Below are 20426 nucleotides of genomic sequence, written 5' to 3'. Positions count from 1 at the left end.
CACATTGAGGCATCTCTTTTCCTCACTTGTTTGTAAAACTCCATGGAGTTTGGTGATCCCTGTTTCTGGACTAAGAAGCAAAGCAACGACTGGACAAGGTGCTTAAGGAATCCAGCCCATGGTTTTATGAACTGCCATCAGAGATGGGATGGGACTCTGGGTAATCAAAGATAATCTGCTGTCCCTGCGTCAAAATTCCAGGCGTCTGGCGCTCAGACAAATGTATGTTCAGAGAGATTCCCGGATGTGCAGAGTCTTGTGTATCAAGATGATGGTGGTCTTGAGCCTGTGAGAGTCTATTTTTATTTTTATTTGCTATAGTTAGGTTGCAATATGACTTTCATCTTAATCGCCTAAAAAAATCCTCTTCTTTGGGATGAATCTCTCCATGCATACTATTATCTCAAAGATGAAGGTCTGGGGGTAAATTACAAAGACTTTTTCAGTAGAGAGTTATCAGTGCATTTTTCAAAATGTAGGAATTTTCTTCTAAAAACAACAAAAATGTATAACTTTTAACAAAATATTTCAAAAATAGCTGAACTTCATATCTGACTCACATAAACATTCAGGGTATGTCTACACTACTCCGCTAGTTCGAACTAGCGGGGTAATGTATGCATACCGAACGTGCAAATGAAGCCCGGGATTTGAATTTCCCGGGCTTCATTTGCATAAGCGGGGAGCCGCCATTTTTAAATCCCCGCTGGTTCGAACCCCGTGTAGCGCTAGCGCGGCTACACGGGGCTCGAACTAGGTAGTTCGGACTAGGTTCCTATTCCGAACTACCGGTACGTTCGGTCTGCATACATTACCCCGCTAGTTCGAACTAGCGGGGTAGTGTAGACATACCCTCAGTTACACTCTCCTATTGCAGCCAGTTATATTACCAACCAGCAGGCAAAGGCAGGAAATGAGACTACATATCACAGGCCATATTGTGCCATTCCTTTTAAGCAAACTTTCCAATTACAATAAATCAATGAGTTCTTCAAAATCACTGATGTAATTCTATTGTCCCGGATTACTTCCTAAAATTGATCTTGTCTCCAGTTAGCCAAACTTAATTTAATATGGACTGTCCTTCCGTCCTTCCGTCCTTCCTTTCTTCCTTCCTTCCTTCCTTCCTTCTCCTTATCTTTTCCCTGGTTAATTTTTAAATTTATCAAGTCAGAATTAGCACCTCTCTGGTTGAATAAATAATTTGCCCAAACAGAGTTCATTTGGCCTCATACCTATAAGGAGTTACCCTGATGAGAAAAAGAATGTTTTTCCATCACTCTTAGCTTTTCAGAAGAGAACTAGCTTTAGCTCACCAGACGAGATAGGTATCTGCCTAGAAACTATGCTATGCTCCCCACTGTGCAATGAGTGGATGATTGCATGCTGCCTTTAGGATTTGTATGCTGTGTGGTGGTTGATTCAATGCTGACTGGGGATTTGCATGCTATGCTGTGTGCCAAGCTAATGACTATGAAAAACAAGGATTGTCTCCCCTCCTTGTCTTCTAGGAATGGGTTAGCTGGAATTTAATTTAAAAAAGCAGGATGATATTTTTTTCAGTTTTTGATTTAACTCTACATAATTCTGCTTTATAATAGTTCTGTTCATAGTGGGATTGCAATTTCCTTTCTGGTTTAGCTATAGCTGCTTTTCATTTTAAAAGACAAAATTGTGCATAAAGCATGTTATATGATGGCACGTTTCTAATAAGTGTGTATTAATGTATGTCTGTAGATGCCTCCCCTTTGCCAATGTCTATTTTCTGGAACTCTATCCATATGCAATGGATACAGATTTGGCATAAGCTGCCTTAAATTTCAAGCAGCCATAGTGAATAAGAAAATAGGTTTTCTGCTACTTTAGTCCTATTAACAACACATTTGTTCAAAGGGTGCAACATATTTGATACTAAGCTCACCTTATGAACAGTCTCACAGATTTGCTCTTTGTGTTCCTTGAACTTGATTCAATAGTATTACTCTCATTATATACCTGTGTTTCTTCATGGAAATCAATGGTGTTACATGAGCATAAAACTGTTCAGTTAATGTATTGGTGGTTCAAGCCCTTTATGTCTAATTCAAATTACTTCGTTTCCTACACTCTCTTCAGTGAATATCAAGGAATTAGTTTAAAAACACTCTCCTGCAAACCCTCCTTTCCTGTGAGACTGGAATTTTGGAGACTATTTGTTTCTGGCTCTGCTACAGATTTTCTTTGTGACCATGAACAAGCCACTTGATATCTCTGTACCTTTGTTCCCCATCTGTAAAATGGGAACGATGACCATTTCCTTGTCTTAGAGAAATGTTGAAATGATAAATTGTATGGGAGGTGCTATCTGAATGTTATGAAATAAAAAGATAACAACAAAAATAAATCCTGCAGACCTTAATATCTGTTCAGATCTCCCACTGAATTCAAGGACTGGCCAGCCCTATATGTGCACTCTCACTTACCTCTGATACCAGTTAGCTTTCATTTCATCTGCGTAGTACTTCAAGAAACACTGAAGTCTTATTCCTTCTGGAGTACAGTGGATCTTCAGTGGAGAAGCAGATTTACCTGCACAAAATAAAACATATGCTTATCAAAGAACACAAAGTAGTACAAAAATAACAGAAGCAAATTGCAGTTTCATAATACTGTATACGCTCAACACATGGGTTCATGTACAAATACCACAGCTATATTGTTAATATAGGAAAAAAATAATATCTTAGGATCAAGAACTTCAACTAGTGTAAAGTGGCATAGTTGTATTGGTTTCAGTGTAGCTATGTAAATTTACACATGATCAGAGAGTGGCCCGGGATTATACTTTTGCTGCTATTTATTAAGTTTATTACCGGGATGATTATTTTAAAAGTAATAAACCATTTGTTGAATGATCATTAAATAATATTTATCTGATACTGATTTCACAACTGCTTTACACAGATGCAGCTCTACTGGTAATTTGAACTGACTCCTGTGTTGCATCAGTTTCAATAGGATCAGAATCAGACCTATTGTAGAAATGGTTGTTTGTTTACCTGAAGTTAATGTGAAGAAAACTATCATAGAATCATAGAATACCAGAACTTGAAGGGACCTTGAGAGGTCATTGAGACCAGTCCCCTGCTCTTACAGGAGGATCAAGCACCGACTAGATCATCCCTTATAGATGTCTATCTGACCTGCTCTTAAATATCTCCAATGATGGAGATTCCACAATCTCCGTAGGCAATTTATTCTGTGTTTAACCATCCTGAGAGGAATTTTTTCCTAATGCCCAACCTTAACCTTCCTTACTGTAATTTCAGCCCAATGCTTCTTGTCCTATCCTCAGAGGCCAAGAAGAACAATTTTTCTCCCTCCTCTTTGTAATACCCTTTTAGATACTTGAAAACTGCTATCATGTCCCCTCTCAGTCTTCTCTTTTCTAAATTAAACAAGCCCAGCTCTTTAAGTCTTCCCTCATAGCTCATGTTCTCTAGACCTTTAATCATTTTTCTTGCTCTTCTCTGGACCTTCTCCAATTTCTCCACATCTTTCTTGAAATGTGGTGCCAAGAACTAGACACAATACACCAACTGAGACCTAATCAGTGCAGAGTAAAGCGGAAGAATCATTTCTCATGTCTTACTCACAAAACTCTTGTTAATGCATCCCAGAATCATGTTTGACTTTTTTGCAACAGTGTCACACTGTTGACTCATATTTAGCTCGTGGTTCACTACGACCCCTAGATTTTTTTCTGCAGTACTTCTTCCTAGACAGTCACTTCCCATTCTGTATGTGTGAAACTGATTGTTCCTTCCTAAGTGGAGTACTTTGCATTTGTCCTTATTAAACTTCATCCTATTTTCCTCAGACCATTTCTCTAGTTTGTCCAGAGAAGTATAAATATTCTGCCCTAAGATGCTTATAGTAACTAAACAAACAAGGTTATTGGAATAGTACTTTGTTCCCCTTTAATAATGTCAATTAGAAAATCAAATCCCTATTTAGACACTTAATAACAAGCCCATAATAGGATATGCATTGTGACTCCCAGATATTTCCCAGTTGCCTCAGGCGCTTAGATTTTAATATAAAAAAATTACATGAAAGTCAGAGACAGATTTACTTACCTGTGACTCTGCTCATTGCCAGGATTATATCATCAAACACTGAGTAGAAGAAAAAAAGAAAACATGCCATCAGATAGTAAAATTTGTTCAGAATATAGCCTTGCTAGGTTTAAAGCAATATTGCAAATCAACATAGTGGGGAGGAGGAAAGAAATTATAATAGTTATATAGAAACATTTATGTTGACAATAAATCATTCTATATTATTCACATATTTTAATTAAGTCTGACACCATTTAACTGAACAGTGTGTGGAAATATACATTAAATTGGACCAGTCCACCACTATCACAGTCATTTTTAATGACATATAAAACCCTTTTTTGCTGCCAGTGATCTAAGGTAGTATTAGTAAGGGAGACCAGTATCTGCTTCCCTTATTAATGCATATTATCTTCTAAGAATAATTAATATCTACTTAAAGAAGAATGGTTGCTTCAGCCCAAGGTTCAAAGAATTTGGTCCAAAGTCAATGTTTCTAAGTCCTCTACAACACAGCAAAAGCCTTGAAATAAAAAGGAAACTAAAAATTTGCTGTGTTATCCATTTGCAAGGGAAGATGCTTTGATATCTTTTGAAGAAACGTTAAAGTCATGCATTACTTCACTATAACAAATTGATCTTTACCTTTTCCTGATATATCAAGAATCGTCAAATCATGACCTCTGTCATCTGTCACTGTTGCCTTATATTCACCTTGATTCTTTTTAGATAGCTATAAATAAAACATAGCATGTTTACTGTATAATTGAAATTAGAGCTGGAGATGTAAGCAAGTACCATTTTCTATACCAAAGATCTCATTTTGAAATGTTTCAACAATGACTACCACTGAGAAGAAACTCAGGATTAGGCCTGATTAGTAAACTCTTTTCTATTGTATTCACATGTGCTAAATCACTCATCCTATTCTATAATATGAAGTTAGCTCAATTATCTATCAAAAGATTAATTCTCTCTGATGTTCCATATAAACAAATACATATGGCCCAATTGCAATCAATGTAAAAGCAAGAGTAGTTTAGTGAGATTCAAAAGTCAAATAAAATCTAAAAAATACACTAATCCTGGGTGCACTTAACTACTGATAAATAAATTAGTCAAACGGGACACACCATTGAGATAAAGATTAGGGGCGCAATTTCTCTTGAGATATAATTATTGTCTTTTTGGAACAACTAGCTCTAAAGCACATAAAATGGCCTCAATATTCCTGATTTAGTCCAATTAAAGTATTTGAATAATAGTGAGGCAATCGTGACTACAGTGTAATGAGCCTGGGACAGCAACATGGCCACCCACTGACCCAGAAGAGGTTCCCAACCCCTGTGCTTGTCGGATCTCCCAGAGTGAGGAGACCCAGCCCCCTGTCCAGCTGGGACCCAGCCAGAGCTTTGATTGCTGGACAAGTGGTGAAAGACACTTGTCACCCTGACTCACCGCTGTGCCTTAAACCGTGAACTGGTGACTATTTGTATTAACACCATGTCTTTCCGCCTGCCCTGACCCCAGGCTGGCCCTCACAAACTGTCACTCGGCCAAGTCTGAGGCATGCCCCATGGACTTGTGGGCACTCTAGGGAGTCAGCGGTGCCCCATCTGCTGATGTAGGACCCTTTTACTCATGGTATAAATAAATTCAATATCCTCAAAGTTAAATATTAAAATCTACTATAGTGGCATTATGGAAAGTGAGATTTTTTGTATTTTATTTAAATGAGGAAGTCGGTCAAAGTGGGGAAATATAAATATTTGGAATTAGCATGAAGGTTATTTAATAGCATCTCAAGTCCTAAATAAAAAATGAAGCACAAAACAGAAGGAAAAACTCAGTGTATCTACAGGTCAAGGAACAAGAAGCTATTCAAGCCACATAGGCATTCTTCAGTAAATAGGAGCTCAGCATAACTGAAGCCAAAGAGAAAGCACATAATCTGTTGTCGATAAGTGGTAAAACGAAAGATAGAAAAGCACTAGCTACTATGCAAGTGACCTAGAGTACCTTTTTTAAAAAAAAATGATCCATAAAAATAGTGACACTTGGTTTATAACTCTACCTGGTAAAATGTTAAGCAGAAACTGTCACTACTAATTAGTAGATTATATCATACCCTTGGAATAGTTAGCTGGCAAACTCCTTTCTGCAAATCAGGCAACTCTTGATCCTCAAGCCCAGAACCATCTTTGTACCATTTGAAAAATGTCTCCTTCTTAGTGTTCGCCACCTGCGCAACAGAAAATGCATGGATTATTATATGTTGTCAGAAGCCATCCCTTCCATTGCATTTGAAATGCAAGAGGATATATTTTCTATTATCTATTACGTAGCTCAGATAAAGTGTGAAACAGTTACAAGCAAATTGAACTGGGCCAATTCTTGGTCCTAACACAACTGTAGCATATAGATTCTATGTCTTGTCCTGCCTGCTGGTTACAGAACCTTCAGAATCCTGATGAGCATTCCAGACCTGCATCCATTCCACGTGAGCACTAACTCCTACTCTCTGTGAAAGATGCACAGTCTGGCACAATTCTTTCAGGCCTATGCACGTTGTGCAGTCTAATCCCCACAAAGGCCACTTACACTGCTTTGGTAGGAGTCTTAGAGGGAGCAGAAGCAATGCCAAAAGTATTCCCTCAGGCTTGCATTGCACAGAGGTAACATACACAGCCATATATCATCCTGTTAGGGTCATGATGTGGGGAGTATCCAAGGATGAGGAGCAGCTATGGGTAGAAGGGGGAGTGGCCAGATCTGGTAGTTCTGGCTACAAAATTATCCATTAGCAGCTGTGAGAAGAGGCTCAGTAGGTTAAAATGACCTTGAAGTAGCAGTAGCCTTTCACTAGTAACAATGTAGAAAGAGATTACAGCTGTGGGTTTAGCATTGCTTTATGTTTGAAATATAACTGTTCTAGGTGGCACTTAAAATATCACTGGATGGGCAAGTTTAAAGTGTAACATCAAAGAAGCAACTAAAAGGAGAATGACTGGAAGCAGAAATTCAGCACTCTAGAAATTCTGCCAATGTCATTTTTATATTGTTTTTATGTTATTTAACATGTCTCTCAATAAAAGGTTTGTCACTTAAGAGATTTGCAAGGTGCAGAGTTTCAGCTTGGTTGCGTTCATGCCTAACCTAAACCAAGAAACACAGGTGTCATAAAATTGAAGGCAAGACAAATAAAAGGATATTGTGGTTTCAGCAGAAGTACTCTTACCTAACACTATTAAGCATTCAACACAGCCTCATTTTGCAGAGCTACACTAACACACCACAGAACCCTGAAATCAGAGCTTAGAAGTTAAAATGAAAGAGGAATCAATTTTTCAAATATATGGTTAAGAAATGTACAGCAAGCATGCTTGTGACTGTTTTTACGGTGTGATTGAGCCCCAGGAGCAAACAGAACCAACAATAGTAAGCTCAATTCTTAGAGTGAGCTTTGAATTCTTTGTCAAAATTGCACAAGTTGTGATACAGAAATGAATTTCTCTCCGAGTCAAAGGGGAAATGCCCACTTAGCCCAGCTGAGCAACTGGACCACTGTTTGGGAGTTTTCCTTGCTGTCTACAATAGTTCTTTAATCTTTGCATAGTGTCTAATTCATTATCTCATTGAGGCTACATCTAGACAGTGGGGTTATTTGGGGATACCAAATGTATCCCGAAATAGCTACCCCACCTCTTTTAAACGTGCCAGTTATTTTGAAATATTTTTTGAAATAGTGGATGTGCTATTCCAGCATCCCTGTAGTCTTTGTTCCACAAGGGTTAAGGGAGTCTCAGAATAGCACATTCTTTCAAAATTTGGTACTGTATAGATCCACCAAATTTCAAAATAACCTGTTTTGAAATACAATTGAAATAAGATATGCAATTTGCATAGTGCAAATTGCGTATCTTATTTTGAGTTTAGGGTGCTGTTTGGAAGCATCCTGTTTAGAAGCCCTCTGAGTGAATAGAATACAATATGTGAAACGTAGAAATGTTTCTTTTGTATTTTCTTTATTCTTTTGTTAAACACCGGAAAAATATGAAATCCAGTGTAAATTGAGTGTTGGTTGTTGCTGGGCTACTAATGAGAGAGAATTATTTGCCTTATAGTAATTAGAGTTTCTTTGACATGTGTGGTCCCTATCAGAGAGGAAGGAGGGCAAATAAAGGAATACAAAAGGGAAATAATCCTGATAAGTGAATTTAATGGTTCAGATGAAATGCCAATTATTTTGGGGGTGAACATAATGAAACTTGTCCCTATGGAATATAGCAAACGTGGATGGAGCTCATCAGTCTTCCTTGCTGAGATGGTTGCTATCAGGAATGCAACCTTCGTGAATATGAAAAACATGGAGCTGATAGACAAACCTACTGTCTTTAACAAAAATATGTAGACAAAAATAAGAGCTCCCAGGGCATCTTTGATGCTTCCAGTTGGCTAAGTAACAATTCCTAGTGGAAATTAGACTCATCTGAAATTAATTTAATAGAGGTCTGCATTTATAAAAACAAACCAATTCAGCACCAAATATCAGCTGAAGTAAAATGGCATAACACAATGGAATTCAATGCGCTACAACAATTTACACCAGCCAGGTCTATAAACCAAACAAATTTAAAATTAAACATGAATTTCCGTAACTTAGGATTTGAAAACTATGATACAAAACATCAGCAAATTGATCCATGAGATAATGCATTTACTATACACACAGAGAGCATATATTTAACCCTTCTGCCAGGTAGCACCAGCAGCAGCCAGGGCCACGTTGGACATCTAGGGCTTCCTCTCAACCCATCCAACACAGAACTCGCTTGAGCCTCCACCCAGTAACCTGGGAAATTCACACAACACTGCGGGGCGCCTCTGAGAGGCAATGCTTCCCCACTTGCAAGTACAGAGTCTGAGTGTAGAAAAGAAAACCTTTAATAAAAAGGGAAAGGAAGTAACGTCGCATTAATTTGGGAAAACACCACAAACAAGATCCTAACCAACACCACGAGTAACAATCTCGCCCAAGTAGGTTGGGCAATGTCCTTTTCCTCTCAGACTTTTAAGTCCAGCTATATAAACATCCCCTTCACATGCACATGTGGGGGGAGGTAAAGAGGCATCTTACTAACTCCACTAGTCACTTACCATCCACCGGCTCACTGCTCTCTGTCACCGCCTTGCTGGCCATTCATCTCATCTCACTGCCGCTACTCTGCTAGCCACTCATTACACCTTTTCATCACCTCTCTGTTCATTGTACTACTGCCACTCTGCTCTCCGCGCCTCACATCTTCCCCTGGCTTGTGGTGGATTTGGCTCCAAGCCAAACCTAGTGATTTCAGCTCTTAGTGATTACAGCTCTTAGCCCAAAGCACAGTCCAGCCACAAGAAATTCCAGCATCCACTGGAGTAAATTTAAAATTAATAAAGATACTCCTTATGGAATTTGCTCTGTTCTATCATTAGAATGGATGGAGGGAGAGAAACAGGTTGAACCATTCTTACAGCTCATGCCTGGAGGGCACACAGCCTACTAATGCAGAGTCTTGCCCTCCCCCCCTCCCCCCCAGTTAACTTCACAGAGCAGCTTTGACAGGTGAGCCCTTGTCCATCTGAAGTTCTTTACACTGACAGCCTCTCTCCTTTTGAACTGAGTTCAGACTTTGAACACAGTTGGATTTTTCTACATTCCCACAATAACTGCAAGCATATCTCACAATTCCTGCATTTAGTGTCAACACAGTTTGTGACCTCATAACAGCCAAATTGGTTACCGGGGCAAAACACCATTGTAACAGTTGAATATCTAGCAGGTCTAAGCAAAGTGAGGGCAAACTGTATTTACATAAACACAGCCAGGATTTCTTTCCCATTCCAGCTGGCTATAATGGAAGAATTGATTTAGACTCTGTTTAAATATATATAAATGCATGTGTTACCTTATGGATCACTATCGCTATTGGTTTGGCTCATAACTATTGCATTTTATAGTCAATGTAAAATATATACTCTTACTAGTTATTTGCAGTAGAAGAGGAGACTACTGCAGACCAGCTTCCAAGAGCATTAATTCTAATCCAAAGTAACCATTTAGTCTGATAGTATTCCTGGTCTTTTTGTTTCTTTTTCATATAAATATGCCTACTTGTATTCTTAAACGGGACAAAAGGGAGTGAGAGCAAATATGGTAACCACTCTTCCATCTGCCCCTCATTATAAAATGTTAAACAATTGGACAAGAGAAACACCTCCATGTTAACTACATGACCAAAGTCAAATGTCACTAGTGCCAAAAGCCAATGACTTCGTTGAAGTGAAGAGTTTGCAAACAACCTGTAGAACAAATTTGCAGAAAATGTTCCAACAATTATTAATACTGAATTGATTTGTATTAATTTATGAGCCAGATGCTCAGCCTTGCAGAGCCTGCAATAGTACACAATGGACCCCAGAGCCCCAAGCACTTTTAAATCACTGGATCCCAGAGCAGCTGCACCCCCTTTCCTTTGTCAGTGATCTTGTAACCAATACAGGTGTCTGCTCTAATTTACATGAGTTCAGCTCCAGGATTGGGAAAGCAGCCACTTTTAGAGCCACTTTCCCTCCCCATTCAGTTATGCCGAAGTTAAAATCCAATGTGTTTTCACAGTTAATTTGTGAACAGAAAAAGTCACTAAATGTGTGAGATAAATTACTTATAATGAATTATTAAATCAATTCTAATTAGAAACTCAAAACCTATTAAAAATGAGTAGTTAAAACTAATACAAAAGTGTCTGCACTGCTCAAAAAGCTGTGAACATCCTGAGTTTGATGCTTCCCAAATTAAACCCTTTTAATTATTCATACCTCTCATTATGAGTTCTTATAAAAAGTAAAGCAACTAGAATAGTAAAGCCTCCTAGAATAGCATGTAAGGACAATTAATGACTGTAAGAGCTATCTCAGAGCTCTGTATACATTACTTTGAAATTAAGATGTTACTTTTTCAAAATCATTGACTAAAAATATGAAAAGTGACACTTTGTCATCTAAATTCATGCAAGAAATGTTTGTTTGCTTAGCTCACTATTAAATACAAATAATGTTTTAAGGCATCTCCTACATATTAGTGTGCGATTTTCTAAAATTGATTAAAAAATGTTTCCAGATAGTTTTGCTTACTTTACAAATAAGTAGAACCTCACACTCTTCTGTGACTTCCCAGTGCAAATACTCCAGAAAATGAGGACCTGGGAGACAAAATGAATTTCAAACATGTGTTATGTATTCTACAAGGAAACATCTCACTTCAGTGTGAGCAGGGAAAAACAGATGATATTCCAGGATCCTGGGTCCCAATCATCACACATTTCCTAAAGGGAAAACCATTCAGCGAGTGTTTTTCTATTAATGATGAATACAGAAAGGAGGGGGAAATGGGACCCATCTCAGTTTGCAGCTGAAGCGATGTACCATTCCTGAATGCACTACAGCTTACTGAGTGAGACAAATAAAATCATTAAATCTGATCTTACCCAGTTGCCAACTAAGCATAAGAATAAGACAGAATAGGATTGCCAATAAATGTCCAAATGATGTATCAATGGAGAGGGAATTGGAGAATAAACCAATCCCTCATAATGCTCACCCAATTATATTTTCAAAGAAAAATTCCTGGACTAAGCACTTTTCCAAAATAAATTAAATTTGCATATTTAAATGATATTATAATATTTCCAAAGAGAAATATGAACTACTTGTGTTCCCCCTTTCAGGCTCCAATCCTGCAAATAGTCATCCCCATGAGTAACTTTCCTGATAGGGATAGCCCCCACTGAATTCAGTGGAATGATTCATGTGAGGATCTATATGTGCAAATGTTTGCAAGTTCAGGGCCTAACAACACAAATTGTGTGTCTGATCCTGCAAGGTTTTGCATCATTAGAATTCCCACTGAAGTCAACAAGAGGGGGTGATACCAGAACAGCCTCACAGGTGGAGGTGCCAACACGGCTACTTGTTGGCTCCACATTCTTTGCTGCTGCTGTCCCTGGGAGAACCTGGACCGTAGGACTCAGAAGTCTGTGTACGGGAGGCAGTGGGAGGACAGAGCCCTCTCCACAGGTAATATGGAGCAAGAAAGGGACAGTTACAATGTGGGGTCCCAGGCTGGGGATCAGGAGAAGCAGAGTCACATGGAGTATCACATGGAAAGGTCACACACACCGTTTAGCTACCTTTGTGTCCCTCCTATGAGTCACCTGATCTAATGATGTCAATGGGAATTGAAGGCACTCCTCGTTCACAAGAGGTGCTCTGTTAGCTGCAGAAATTCAGCCCTAAGGCACCCACCTTCCCTTACTTACCTTGTTTTCTGAGATATTCCTTTCTCTGGAGCTCAGCCTCAGCCAAGACAGCCTTGAATGCTATATTAATGATAGAAAAGTGTTAAACACAACGTTAGTTGCTGCAGTACTCAAAAGAACAACCGAAGTACACTATTTATTCAGAGGCTGAGACAAATGTTTCAGGGAACTTACCATCTCCAATAAGAACTAATGAAGACTGGTTCTTGGCATTTCCATCTTCAATTTGTATAGTGTAAGTTCCTTCATTTTCAATTGTAAATTGGTCCATCAACATCTCAATAATGCCATTTGAATAGTCACACTTAATTTTATGTCTCTGGAATTAAATAAGCATTACACTAGGTAAATATAGTTACACAATGTGATGTGTAGTGGAAGTTATTTATAATTCCATAACATACCAGTCATTTGCTGATTTTTTTTGTCCCAGTCTCGTATCATTCACCTTTTATTATGGAGCTTTCTCATGCAGAGACTGTCCCTTTATCTGTTTTTGTACAGTACCCAGCACAACGGGGCCTCTTTGGAACTGTGACATGATTGTTTAATAGTCATAACAACAGTCCTTTTGTCTCAGGTTATCACTCTTATTGTAATGGAGCATGCTGGTTTTGTGTGAATGAGTAGCTGGTCCACAGAATGAACATAAGAACATAACAATGACCATGTTGGGTTAGACCAATGATCCATCTAGCCCAGTATCCTGTCTACCAACAGTAGCCAATACCATTTGCCCCCAAGGGAGGGAACACAACAGGTAATCATCACACGATCCCTCCCTTGTCACCCATATCCAGACATTCAGAGGCTAGGGACACCATTCTTACCCATCCTGGCTAACAGCCATTGATGGACCTAACCTCCATGAATCTATCTAGATCTTTTTTGAACCCTGTTAAAGTTCTAGCCTTCACCGCACCCTCTGGCAAGGAGTTCCACAGGTTGACTGTGCACTTAGTGAAGAAAAACTTCCTTTTGTTTGTTTTAAAGCTGCTACCTATTAATTTCTTTTGGCGACCCCTAGTTCTTATATTGTGCAAATAGGTAAATAACTTTTCCTTACTCACTTTTTCCACACCACTCATGATTTTATAGACCTCTATCATATCCCCCTTTAGTCTCCTCTGTTCTAAGCTGAAAAGTCCAAGTCTTTTTAATCTCTCTTCATATGGGACCCATTCCAAACCCCCAATCATTTTGGTTGCCCTTTTCTGAACCCTTTCCAATGCAATATATCTTTTTTGAGATGAGGAAACCAAATCTGTATGCAGTATTCAAGATATGAATGTACCATGGTTTCCTGTAGAGGAAATAAGATATTTTCTGTCTTATTCTCTATCCCTTTTTTAATGGATATTACTGGCTTCAATTCAGCAAAGGTATCTACCAGCATGGAGCTTTATTCCTGAGTAGTGTCAAACTGACACTAGATGGAAGGTCACGATTTAGAAAAAATATCATAATATTGTAGGCAAACCTACTGTAACCAATCCAAATAGCAGAGACAAATTGCTTGATCATTGTCTTCGGTACACCCCCTCTGGGGCACCTGGCACTGGCCACTGTCGGCAGACAGGATACTGAATTGGATGGACCTTTGGTCTGACCCTGTATGGCCATTCTTATGTTCTTATCACTGACATGATGGACAGAGGCTGTCGGAATCAGGGTGACAATCCTGGAAATATTGTTGAGGAAAAAAAATGGTGGGTTTGACGTGGAGTGAATTTAAGAGCAAGGATTTACAAATTACAGAATCCTGAGGAACAAAAATTATGGAAGAAATAGAAAATAAAGATGGGTTCAGATTTAGTTTCCCATATTACACCCTTATTTATGTGAAGAGTTCCACTAAAGTCAATGTGCCTACTACAGTATGAACAACAATAATTTGTGTCAAGAAGAGGTAGTAGGATTGGGCTTTTACTTGTTAAGGACAATAGACCATTTTGAAAAATAGATTATTGGTACTGAAATCAAAAGTTTAATTTTAAAATATCAATGAAGCAACTATCAAATGTAAGGAAAAGAAAAAAAAGTAATGAAGGGAGAAGTAAAGAAAAAATCAGTAAGAAAAATACAATATTTACTGATTAAATGAAATGCAGAGAAGAGAATATGTACATTGTTTGCACATAATTGTAAAGGAGATTTGGAATAGGTCCCATATGAAGAGAGGATAAAGTGACTGGGACTTTTCAGTTTATAAATAGGAGACTGAGAGGGGATATGATAGAGGTATATAAAATCATGAGTGGTGTGGAGAGGGTGAATAAAGAAAAGTTATTTATTAGATCCCATAATAGAAGAACTAGAGGACAACAAATAAAATTCATGGGTAGCAGGTTTAAAACTAATAAAAGAAAGTTCTGCTTCACACAGCATGTAGTCAACCTGTGGAACTCCTTGCCAGAGGAGGCTGTGAAGGCTAGGACTATAACAGAGTTTAAAGAGAAGCTAGATAATTTCATGGAGGTTAGGTCCATAAAAAGCTATTAGCCAAGGGATAGAAATGGTGTCCCTGGCCTCTGTTTGTCAGAGGCTGGTGAAGGATGGCACAAGACAAATTGCTTGATCATTGTCTTCAGTCCATCCCCTGCGGGGCACCTGGTGCTGGCCACTGTCAGCGGACAGGCTACTGGCTAGATGGACCTATGGTCTGACCCAGTATGGCCATTCTTATGTTCTTATGAGACATGGTCATAAAATCTGGATGTGTACATCGTTCTTTGAACACACATAGTAAAGTATTATCACAGGATAACAGAGAGCTGGCTAAATCACAACATTAGACAGGACACTGGCATATGTAATCAAAGTTTGTAGGAAATGAAGGTACAAAAGAGTTGGTGGCCATAATGCTTAAAAATAGGAGTTTGTGTTTCAAATTAAAAGAAGATACGTACATATTATGCATTAAGTATTAAGCAGTGCAACCAAATGAAGAAAATATTTCTCTGAGAGTCCAGATCCAGTATTTATTGAAGTCAAAGGCAAAATGGTCATTGATTTCAGTAGTATAGAAACAGACCAAAGAGAGAGAAATTAAAGTGGTGTTTCTAACAGTAGAAAGGGAATTAGAAGGGGGAGAAACACAAAGGCTCAATCTTGTCCTTTCTCTTGCTTCTTGAATTTGTTATATTTCTTACTTTTGGGCATAGGGAACAAGATTAAAATAAAGAGGCTGAACTGTGGCAGTTAATTCTGCTTGCACATTACTGTATTTCAAACATCTTTCAGAAGTGGAACCAAAGGAAGTTTTCCCAATTAGGACCCAGAAGAAAGTTATTACATTCTAGCCAATGACAAGAATCAAACTACATTCTCACCAGCACAATGGGCTATTGAACATGTTCACTGACTGCAGTCCAGTCTCTAGGCAGGTTTTGGAAAATAATTAGGCTACTAGCTATTGCCATTATGCTGCAAGATGAAGTTCAATGATTTTATGGGTACCATAAATACAAGGCTTTTATTTGACTTTCCACAAAAATATCATCAATCTCCACAAGTAAATGTCACTTGTAGATTACTAATTAAAATGGTGAAATAATACAGCTAAACATCTATGATATCAACTCTTTCAAACAGATGTACACTAAAAATAGATGAATCAGTTCTGTAAACAGTACCCAGTCCAGAATATTGCAACTTAATAGATGCTACTCATCTTTTATTCATGTTTTCAATGTTACAGTTTATTGCTTCTCAAGAAAAGCTATAAGGGGGAAAGAAATGTATTATTCCAACAGAGACATATTCCCTCTTAATCCTGTCAATATGTAATCCAAGGGAATGCTCTTTCCTCTCTAGGGTTTGCAAAAATGCAGACAAGCTTTTCTGATCAAAAATGTTTTCTGGAACCTAAGGGACAGATTAATTGCTTTGAAGTCACAACCATGTTCAGTGAGCAGTATGAAGGCACCCTACCCTGGAAGGATTGTTCTGCAGGCAGGCACATGCTCTCATAATGCTGCTCCCTCCTGTGTGCTGGCTCTGTACCCTACCATGATGGCAGGGAAGACGGGAGCATGGCTCTGCCTTCCCCTTCTCCCTCCCTGATTGCTTTACAGGATCCACTGTGGTGAGTGGACTTAGTGCAGCAGTCCAAAGGTAAGGAAAGCTCCTGCCGTACCCTTGTGTGCCTTGGCAACCATAGCCACTCCCAATGTAACCTCCAAATTCAAAATATGTGCCGCATCTTGCTGAAATCATTGGGAATTCCCATATGAATAAGAGCCACGTGACTGGGCCCAGTGTCCGTAGCTGTCTATGCTAGTGGCAACATATAATCTTGCCACTAACGGGTATGTCTATTTCAAAATAACAGCAGTTATTTCAAAATAACTTTCCTAGCATCTACACAGCCATTCCATTATTTTGGAATTAATTCGAAATAGTGGAGGGCTTATTTCAAAATTGGTAAACCACAAAGAATAGCTCCAATTTTGAAACTGCATTTCAAAATAAGCACTGTGTAGATGCTTATTTCGAAATAGGGGGCCTCCAGCCCTTCCCAGGGTGCCCTGCTTGCCGCCCTGGTCACAAGGTAACTTCTGACCTGATGCCCTGCCGGAACTGGTTCCAACCAGCCTTAAATGTGATTCAACATCCACTCAGTGTGGACGCGCTATTTTGAAATAGAAAAAGGCTATTTTGAAATGTATTTTGTGTGTAGACGCGTTATTTCAAAATAAGCTATTTCAAATTAACTATTTTGAAATTAGATATTTCAAAATAACTCTGTAGTGTAGACATACCCAAACAGAAGCACCTCTGCTGCAAAGCTATGCTTATGCGGCAGCCAAAACACTGTAGCACACTAACATGCTCACTTGTGGGCAATCCAATTAGATGCAAGTGACAGATACATTTCATATTACAACAAACCACATGAAACAAAGAGATCCCTTCTGCCCTCTATTCCCCCAGATTTGTATCGATCCATTTATAGACTCTAACTGAAGATGGACATTTAAGGTTTGATAAATTCAGATAAGTTGTGCTTTCCACTTCCAAGTTCTGTCTGAAACTGGCAATGCGAAAATAACACAAGAAAAGCTGTTCTTATGGTATTTTTGGACAGGACTAACAGCAGAAATAGGAAAATGGTGACAGCTCAGGGAAAGCCTGTTCTAACTATGCTCAATTGACAAGAGCTATAAAATACAGAAAGGTACAATCAAACTTCCTTAAAAAAATCAATGGGAATTTTACCACTGACATCAGTGGGAGCTGTATTAGGCCTTAACACATAGGCAAATATTTCCACCTCAAAGGGTTAGAATAAGCTTCTACTGTATAGTCTAGAGCTACGTCTAGACTACATCCCTTTTTCGTAAAAGGGATGTAAATTAGACCTATCGCAATTGCTAATGAAGTGGGGATTTAAATCTCCCCCGCTTCATTAGAATAAAAATGGCTGACGCTTTTTTTGGCACAGAGCTTTGCCGGAGAAAAGCGCCAGTCTAGAAGCTGATCTTGCGGAAAATAAAGCCTTTTCTGAAAGATCCCTTAGCCCATATTTCATAGAGGCACTAAGCTCTGAAATAAAACTGACTGTAAACTTGACAAGTACACTGGTAACATACATTATAATAAATAAACTAAATTATTTAAAAATGTATGCAACAATAAGCATGCTCCCACACTCCGATTAGGCACTGATATAGAGGCACTCTTATCCTCTTCTCCCTCTCCGCCCCAAGTTAATGTAATGCAAGTTGGATTAATGCAATTGCAGTACAGCTGCATGGGGGGGAGAAGGTTCCTAAGGGGCCCAAACTCATCCCTATTGGTAGAGGACAGTGGGAGGAGTTTTTGGAGGGGTCACATGACATCCTTTACTTCCAGTCATGTGTCCATCTTGACTTCGAAAGTACTATCTCCAGAGGGTGGGACTTCATGTGGCAGGTATGTGTGACCTAAGAGGTCAGGGGGCATGGCTAATGAGGCCAGGGGCATGGCTAATGTGTCCCTATTTTTGGTTCAGAAAATATGGGCACCATAAGTATAAGCACTGTTTGTCCCCACTTTTGCCCACCAAATCTTCCACCCTAAAAGCAAGGTTGGCTTGACAAAGCTCTGTTAACACTAGGACTTGCCATGTCCAGGGAAAGCTTTTGCCCTTGAAGAGGACTGAGGGGGGAGGGTTAAATACCTGTGATCCACATAAGCTATGTCCCTCAATTGCCAGTGTAGCTTGTAAGGGTAGCTCCCTGGCATTTAAGCCCTGGGCTTTTTATTATGCAGGAGGCAGGTTAGAGGCACAAATGAAGCAGCCTGAGTTAATTGATCTCATTCTCTGAAGCATAAATGTAACAGCATGCCTGTTGTTCCTATTGTTAGTTAACTGTTCCCATTCTCACTCAATTCCTCCAATAGCTTAAACCTTGTGAAAGTTTTAAGCTCCCTACATTGCCAGGGTGATGTAAAGGAGTCTTATAAATGACAGAAAGGGAATCCTCAGCTAGGAAGATCAATGTGATATCTTACTTTTTTCCTGCACCAAAGTAGTACAATGAGGGTAGATTACAGATCAGGATTTATTTTAGTTGCCCATTAAAAAATATGACTTTGAGGGCAAATACCAAGCAGTCAATAAAATGTCAGGACAATTGGAACCAAGCACTTCCCAAACTACCCTCCCAAGTCCAGGACTAGAACCAACAGTTCGGGACAGCTGCCCCAGGTCTCACACGTTGGGGAGCCCTGCATCGGTCACCTCAAACGTCCAAAGGAGGAGTCCCAGGGCAGCCTATGGGATTACCTGGAGACGTGGCATGGGCCCCCCACGCATTCACCACAGCGGTGGGCAGCCAGTTGCCCTTAACCCCAGAACACTCTGCTTCCTGCTGCTGCTGCTGCTGCTGCTGCTGCAGGGCAGAATGCAGCAGGCCGCTCAGTCACTCCAGTTCCTGCCATCTTAGTCAGCGTGGGAGAGTTAGTGACCCCTGCTGCTCCCCAATGCCAGGCACCCTGGTAATTCCCCAACTCACGTCACTTGGGGGATGGGGCATCATCCTGGGGAAGGCAGGGATGGAAAAGGCACAGAGGTTGTAGAAAAGGGGAGAGTGGGGGTGGGCAAGAGTGAAGCAGAGCTAGGGTCAGGGAAAAGGCCTATGGCAGGGGAGATTGCCCAGGCCTTGTGCTCCCACTGTGGACAGCCCTGTCCAGGAAAAATGAGTGGCAAAACTGTATGACTTTCATGAGTAAAAGTCTGAGAATTTTTGTTTGGTGCTCTCTAATGTAATTTAAATGAAGATCCAGGATTTTAACAGGAATATAGCATATTAGTTACCAAGGCTTCGTCTTCACTGCAAGTTCTTCCGGCAGAAAATATGCTAAGGAGGGACTCATCATCTCATTATCATATTTTCTGCTGTTTCTTTTTGCACGAGGGTTTTTTGAGCAAAAAGAAGCAGTGTGGACAGGGGGTTTTGCGCAAAAAAAACCATTATGCCTGTCCCTCAGTAGCATATTTTCTGCCAGAAGAACTCGCAGTGAAGACTTTGTCCAAGTGTTTGTAACTTAATTTTCACGTTTAGCAGATGTTGAACAGTCATTGTGATTTTTTTCTTGATTGTAATTTAAATAAATTACCAAACCAATTGCAACTGGTATAATCATATTGCATTATTTTGACAAATAAAATATGCAGAATTTTGAAATTTTGGCACAGAATTTTGATTTTTTAATTTTTATTTATTTTATTTTGTGTGTGTGTGTGTGTGTGTGTGTGTGTGTGTGTGTGTGTGTGTGTGTGCAGAATCCTCCAGGATTATCTAGTGTTGCAATATAGGCCCACATTAGATTTGAGTCAACTGTGTCTTTAAATTGAGTTGGGCTATTAGAATGAGCAATAGGCCTGAAGCATGTGACCAAAAAGGAAAGAAGAGTTGCAGTGTTAAATTTGTAGTGACACTGCAAAATACCACTACAAGTTGGACCCACACTGAGACTC

The 20426-nt window shown here is 39.3% G+C and overlaps 1 protein-coding gene across 1 annotated transcript in view; it reads right to left on the bottom strand.

Moving 5' to 3' along the window:
• The window catches only part of MYOM2 (myomesin 2), a 106345-nt gene that overhangs the window by 9272 nt on the left and 76647 nt on the right, over window positions 1–20426 (bottom strand). The window contains 7 exon segments of the mRNA XM_006137769.5: window positions 2463–2568; window positions 4119–4157; window positions 4746–4833; window positions 6229–6342; window positions 11277–11344; window positions 12461–12520; window positions 12635–12779. Coding sequence (XP_006137831.3) covers window positions 2463–2568; window positions 4119–4157; window positions 4746–4833; window positions 6229–6342; window positions 11277–11344; window positions 12461–12520; window positions 12635–12779 — 620 coding nt within the window.

The sequence above is a fragment of the Pelodiscus sinensis genome, chromosome 3 (assembly GCF_052426305.1).
Source record: "Pelodiscus sinensis isolate ZL-2025 chromosome 3, ASM5242630v1, whole genome shotgun sequence".
NCBI lineage: Eukaryota > Metazoa > Chordata > Testudines > Trionychidae > Pelodiscus > Pelodiscus sinensis.
The sequence above is the reverse complement of the archived record's forward strand: the minus strand, read 5'-3'. Positions and strand labels throughout refer to the sequence as shown.